The sequence below is a fragment of the Myotis davidii genome, unplaced genomic scaffold (assembly GCF_000327345.1).
Source record: "Myotis davidii unplaced genomic scaffold, ASM32734v1 scaffold355, whole genome shotgun sequence".
In the NCBI taxonomy this organism is placed as follows: Eukaryota; Metazoa; Chordata; class Mammalia; order Chiroptera; family Vespertilionidae; genus Myotis; species Myotis davidii.
In genome coordinates this window covers 904,697-910,516 of record NW_006286818.1, presented here as the reverse complement: position 1 = coordinate 910,516, position 5,820 = coordinate 904,697, and the positions used below count along the sequence as shown (strand labels likewise).

Sequence of the window (5,820 nt, the reverse complement as noted above, 5' to 3'; positions counted from 1 at the left end):
GGTGTGCCCGGACTGCGACCAGAGACAGACTCCAGCCCCAGCAACGTGCCGGAGAAGAGGGCAGGGAGTGTGCTAGAGGCAGACGGACAGACAGCTGGACCCAGAACTCAGAACAGGCCCGCCGCAGCCCAGTGCTCAGTGAGCAAATGAAAACGTCAAAAGGCAGGGGCTGGAGCCCTGGCCGGTGTGCTCAGTGGATAGAGCCTGGACCTGCGGACTGAGGGGCGTTCGGGAGGCGGCCGACCAATGGTTCTCTCTCATCATCGATGTTTCTCCCTCCCTCCCTCTCCTTTCCTCTCTGAAGTCAATAAAAATGTTCTGTTTGTTCAGGCCGGCGATGGAGACACCTGGAGACGCAGGTGGAAGGGGAGGCAGGAGGCAGGAATGGGGGTCAGAGGCTCCGTGGGAAGCGGCTGGGTGGCCGGCGGCACCGCTGGAGGTGCAGGGACAGAAAGCAGCTGGGACAGTGGCCGGGTCTCCTGAGCCTGCTGAGGGTTCCCTCCTTCCCGGAGGCCCCGAGAAGGTCCGCAGAGCCCCATGCAGCCCCTTCCTTGGTCCCTGGCCTGCCCCTGTGATAGGCAAAGGGTGGGCAGGCAGAGGGCAGGGGCCTAGTCGGCGTCAGGGCTGGGCACATGTGTCCAGGTCTGTGGCCTCGGGCAGCCAGTTGCAGTTGAAGGGCCAGGGTGTGCCTAGCAGTGCCAGGCCAGACTGGCACCAGTGCTCCGCCTCCTGGCAGACGGAGCGGCAAGGGGGGAGCACGCTGCCGAGTGGGGTGCAGCGGGGCACCAGCAGCCCGCAGAGGAGCCTCCGGAAGCTCGGGTAGCAGGGAAGGCGGGCCAGGCTCTGTGGGAGGAGGTCAGCCCTCAGGCTCCCACACCCCAGCTTCCCTCCCATCTTGGGGATCCCTCCTTATCACGTCCCAGGGCACCTCGTATGCTCTGAGCACCTCCATCACCTCCTCCTGGGTGGCCAGGCCAATCCAGATGTTTGGGAAGGCTGTGGCATTGTAGCTGAGCCCCAGGCACATCTCCACTCGGATGGGCTCACAGGACAGCTCTGCAGGGGCAGGAGGGGTCACTGTGGGGTCCACTCATGGCTGGTGGACGGGGGCACGTTGCCCAATCACTCTACAAGGGTCCAGAGGGAGTTGTGAGCATCAAAGGAGATAAAACAGAGGGAGAGACGCTTTACATATCCTAAGCCTCTCTAGCGCCATGGGCCAGCCCTGGGCACCAGGCAGGTACCTCTTCTGAAAAATTATATATATATACTAGAGGCCGGTGCACACAAATTTGTCCACTGGGGGGGATCCCTCAGCCCGGCCCATGCCCTCTTGCAGTCTGGGACCCCTCGGAGGATGTCTACCTGCTGGCTTAGGCCTGCTCCCTGGGGGATTGGGCCCAGGCTGGCAGTCAGACATCCCTCTGGCAGCCCAGGAGCCCTCGGGGGATGTCCACTTGCCAGTGGGGAGCAGCCCGAAGCTGCAGTCGGACATCCTTAGTGCTGCTGAGGAGGCAGGAGAGGTTCCCGCCACCACCACTGCTGTACTGGCAGCCGTCAGCCTGGCTTGTGCCTGAGCAGAGTTCCCCCTGTGGGAGCACCCTGACCACCAGAGGGCAGCTCCTGCATTGAGCGTCTGCCCCCTGGTGGTCAGTGTGTGCCATAGTGACCAGTCATTCCCAGTCATTCTGCTGTTAGGGTCAATTTGCATATTACCCTTTTATTTTTTACATATATATATAATTTTATTGATTTCAGAGAGGAAGGAAGAGGGAGAGAGAGAGGAGAAACATCAATGATGAGAGAGAATCATGGATTGGCTGCCTCCTGCGCACCCCCCACTGGGCTGGCAATCTTTTTTTAATGTCTATTTTTTCAGGCACCCATTTGATCGCGGGGGGCATGGCTGGGGCACCAGCACTGGCAGAGCCCCTCAGCAGCTTTTGCCTCCCTCTGTGAGGGGGCTGTGGAGAGGGGCTCTCTCTCCGTGACAGGTCGGGCTGGTTCTGGGAGCCTCAGCATTGCTTCCCATTGAGCTTGGGGTGGCAGGACTCCGTGGGGAGTCAGGAGAGTGACCCCTCCCATCCAGGAGGACGCAGGGGCCGGGCTCTGAGTGTGCTATGAGCGGCACCCTGCCTGCTCAGCTACCAGGCCCGACGCGGGCTTCTCACCTGGAGGCGGGGACACGGGGCCGCCGCACTTGCCCGGGCTGCCCGCTGCACAGTCTCGCCACGGGTCACAGTTCCAGTGCCTACACCCCTCGTCCTGGCAGGAGGGCTCCGTGGGCCCACAGGGCTCTGCAGGCACAGGCAGAGGGCAGTGCCTGGGGACATCTGCCCCCACTGCCTCCGCGGCACCCTGGCCAGGGTCGCAGCCCCGCCCTCCTCTCCCGGAGGCACCTTCACTGCCCACAGCCACCTGTCCCAGGGCACCTACTCTCTGTGGCATCCAGGGCCCGGTAGGCAGCTGAGAAGCCCACACCACCGCCGCCAGGGCCTGTCCTGAGGAGCACAGCCAGCCGGTGGCGCGAGGAGAGGAGGCGGGGTGGCGGCTCCGCCCCACAGAACCTGCGGAGCAAGAGCAGCGCTGGGCGCGGTGCCCCGAGGCCCCCCAGGCCCAAGGAGCCTGCTGCTCTGGGTGAGGCTGGAGGGGGTGGGAGACAGACCTGGGTCATGGGACTCAGGGTCTGGGGTAGACACGTGTGCCGTGGACAGAGTGTTCACAAAGGCACGAACTCCAGCCACTGGAGATGGGAAAGTCCGTGGGCGTTCCCGAGGCCTGGATGGCCTGCAGCTGGGGCCCCGGGCAGGCCTCCTGGAGGTGGTGGGGCAGGGAACACAGGCCTTTTGTAGGGGACAGTGCAGCCACCTCCTGCTTGGAGGAGCCAGAGGACAGGAAGGGGGGAATACATTGGGTGAATTGGTAGGAAGCAGGGAGGGGGTACTGCTGAGGACGGAGGGCCGGTTCCTCCCCTGGCACTGCGGATACCTGCCCAGGAGGCCGAGGGCTCCCGAGCTGCTGGCCTCATACACCGCCACGTGGTCAGACTGGCACTCCCCCTGGGCGTCCAGGTTGAAGTTGAGGAACTGCAGTTCTATGCCATGTCCGGTGGGGACTGAGATATGCCAGGTGCAAAGCTGGGTGGGGTGGGGTGGGGGGGGACGGGGACACAGCTGGGATCATTCCAGGTTTCTTCTGTCCCAATCTGGGCATCCAGGTGAGGCCTGGAGTGGGTGGGCACTGCTCACATAGCTCATCATAGGTGCTTCTCCAGATAGGAAGGGCCTTTTTAGCTTGTCTGCTCTCAGATCAATGAGGATAGGAGTAACTAGGTATACAGTAGGCACTTAATAATGCCCCTTCCTGCCTGACCCATGTGGCTCAGTGGTTGACCATCGACCTATGAACCAGGGGGTCATGGTTTGATTCCTGGTCAGGGCACATGCCCGGTCTGCAAGCTTGATCGCCAATAGGGGGCGTGCAGGAGGCAGCCCATCAATGATTCTCTCTCATCATCGATGCTTCTATCTCTCCCCTCTCCCTTCCTCTCTGACATCAATAAAAATAAAGAATAATACCCCTTCCCGCCTGCTTGATCTCTGACCTTCCCCAGGGCACGGCAGTGTCTGCTGTGCTGCCCTTAGTCACACTGGCCGGAGCCGCCCTCCCTCTCCACGGGGCGCCGGCTTACCAGGCGGTGGGGGTGCCCCTGCAGGAAGCTGGGAGCAGAGAACCTGCCCTGGAGCCCCGTCAGGTTGCCCCCACATCCTGGAGAGAGGAGGAGGGCCCTGCGTTGGCCAGCAGCGGGGCTTTGCCCAGAGGCCTGGCTGTACCCGCAGAAGCACGTTTGGCCATGCCCATGGGAAACAAGTTCCAGGCCAGACAGCCAGAGACGGGAGCCCAGCCGGAGCCTGGACCAGACGCCTGAAGATGGCACCCTCCCTCGGCCCCTGAGGCCAGCGGGGTGTGTACCTGAGGCCTGGGCACTGCAGTTGCTCTCATCCCTGCCATCGGCGCAGTGGGCGAAACCGTCGCACACCAAGCCAGGGGGCAGGCAGGCGAGCTGGTCGCAGGGGAACTCATCCTGGGCACAGCTCCCTGGAGGGTGCGGGGCATCCTGATTCAGACACGCCAGAGCCCCCCCATCCTGCCAGTGCTGGGAGCGGCTCGGGGGAGAGGGGACCAGGGACAGGCAGCGGGGGCCACGCGGGCGCACACTCACCGTGCCCCGGAGCCACGGCCTGGAACCAGGCCTGGAAGCCGTGCCCTTCCACGCTGCCGTCTGAGACGAAGGCCACTCGCAGGCGGCTGGTGTTGGTGTTGAGTGTGGGGGGAGGTTCCCGGCCACACACCCTGCAAGGAGCCGGGCGAGGGTGAGAGGGGCTCAGGGGCAGGATGGAGCCGCCAGGGCTGCGCACTGAGCCAACGTGGTCGGAAAGGCTCCTGCCATTTCCCAGGAAGCTCTGGGCTTCCTCCCACCTGGCACCCATCCCTGCAGCATTTCTTCCTTTTTTTATTTTTATTTTTTAAAAAATATATTTTATTGTTTTTTTTTACAGAGAGGAAGGGAGAGAGATAGTTAGAAACATCGATGAGAGAGAAACATCGATCAGCTGCCCCCTGCACACCACCCACTGGGGATGTGCCCACAACCCAGGCACATGCCCTTGACACGAATCGAACCTGGGACCTTTCAGTCCGCAGGCCGATGCTCTATCCACTGAGCCACACCATCTGGGCCTTGCAACATTTCTTGATGGGAAAGGAGGTAGGGGATCCATTTTACAGATTTGGAAACTGGTTAGAGAAGGGAAGTGACCTTCCCAAGGTCATAGAGCATGAGGGTAGCAGAGCCGGCTCAGCTGTGGAGACTCTCAATTTCCTCCCAATCAGGCCTTTACCACTGACGCCCCCGGCGCTGCCCCCGGACAGGATTCAGGACAGAGGCGAGGCCTCCTGGAGGGAGGGGAACCCACCTGAGGAGGGGGCCTTCCGGCTCTGGGGAGATCTCCAAGCGATCAAAGAGGCAGGAAGCCACGCCCTCCATGCCCAGAGCTTCTATCCTGAGCTGTATCGCATGGTCTGCGGGCACCTGGATGTGCCACACACAGTGGGTGTCGGGCGGGTAGGGGTCTGGGTAGTTGGGGCTGCTGAAGACGCCCCGTGGTCCCAGGAGGAGGCCCCCACAGGCTGCGGAGACAGCGGTTAGAGTTCAGAGGTTAATGGGAGAGCAACCCTTCCCTGGCCCAAGTGCCTCTTCCAAGCCTTCCCCCGGCCCTCCCCCGGGCTCGTGGCCCCTGGAAGGTCGGCCTGTGGCACTCACAGGCCTGGGGTGTGAGGCTCAGGCTTGCCTCTCGCTGCCCTTTAGGGGTCCTCGGTGCCTGAGAGGGGGTGGTGGCTGTGGTGGAGGGGGTGCCAGTGGCGATGAGGCCCCTGGTGGGCAGCGGAGGAGAGGAGGCTCCAGATGGGAGTGCAGCCTGCAGCTCTGAAAACAGGGGAGGGGGAGGGTTCAAAGGGGCTGGATCCCTGGGGCACAAGTGGCACAGCCCACGGAGTCCCGTTCCCAAGCCCCTCTCCCCGCAGGGCCTGGACACTCACGGGCCAGCAGGAAGGCCAGCAGCCCCAGCAGCCCCAGCAGCAGGCTGGCCAGCAGCAGGGCGCACAGCCCGCAGAGGTGCCAGTCGGGCGGCAGCCCTCGGGGACGCCAACCTGTGGGCAGACAGGGCGGGACTGTACCCCTCTCCTCAGCACCCCCCCGGCCTCTCGGTCCTCCCCGTGTCACTCCCGAGACGGCTACCGTGCCAGGGCGTGCGAGTGCGA

The 5,820-nt window shown here is 63.0% G+C and overlaps 2 protein-coding genes across 3 annotated transcripts in view; one reads left to right on the top strand and one right to left on the bottom strand.

Moving 5' to 3' along the window:
- Positions 1 to 5,820, top strand: part of RNF26 (ring finger protein 26) — a 13,153-nt gene that overhangs the window by 5,712 nt on the left and 1,621 nt on the right. For both annotated transcript variants that reach the window (XR_001512993.1, XR_001512992.1), the window contains exon 2: positions 2,696 to 2,706. The gene's annotated coding sequence lies outside the window, so the exon portion shown is untranslated. The remainder of the gene's footprint in view (positions 1 to 2,695; positions 2,707 to 5,820) is intronic.
- The window catches only part of MFRP (membrane frizzled-related protein), a 6,123-nt gene continuing 559 nt past the window's right edge, over positions 257 to 5,820 (bottom strand). The window contains exons 2-12 of the mRNA XM_015560627.1: positions 5,599 to 5,793; positions 5,324 to 5,485; positions 4,977 to 5,190; positions 4,223 to 4,353; positions 3,973 to 4,098; positions 3,692 to 3,768; positions 2,989 to 3,137; positions 2,437 to 2,567; positions 2,172 to 2,297; positions 929 to 1,056; positions 257 to 843 (exon numbers count right to left, since the gene is read on the bottom strand). Of these exons, the coding sequence (XP_015416113.1) occupies positions 619 to 843; positions 929 to 1,056; positions 2,172 to 2,297; positions 2,437 to 2,567; positions 2,989 to 3,137; positions 3,692 to 3,768; positions 3,973 to 4,098; positions 4,223 to 4,353; positions 4,977 to 5,190; positions 5,324 to 5,485; positions 5,599 to 5,793 (1,664 nt within the window). The 3' untranslated portion in view covers positions 257 to 618. The remainder of the gene's footprint in view (positions 844 to 928; positions 1,057 to 2,171; positions 2,298 to 2,436; positions 2,568 to 2,988; positions 3,138 to 3,691; positions 3,769 to 3,972; positions 4,099 to 4,222; positions 4,354 to 4,976; positions 5,191 to 5,323; positions 5,486 to 5,598; positions 5,794 to 5,820) is intronic.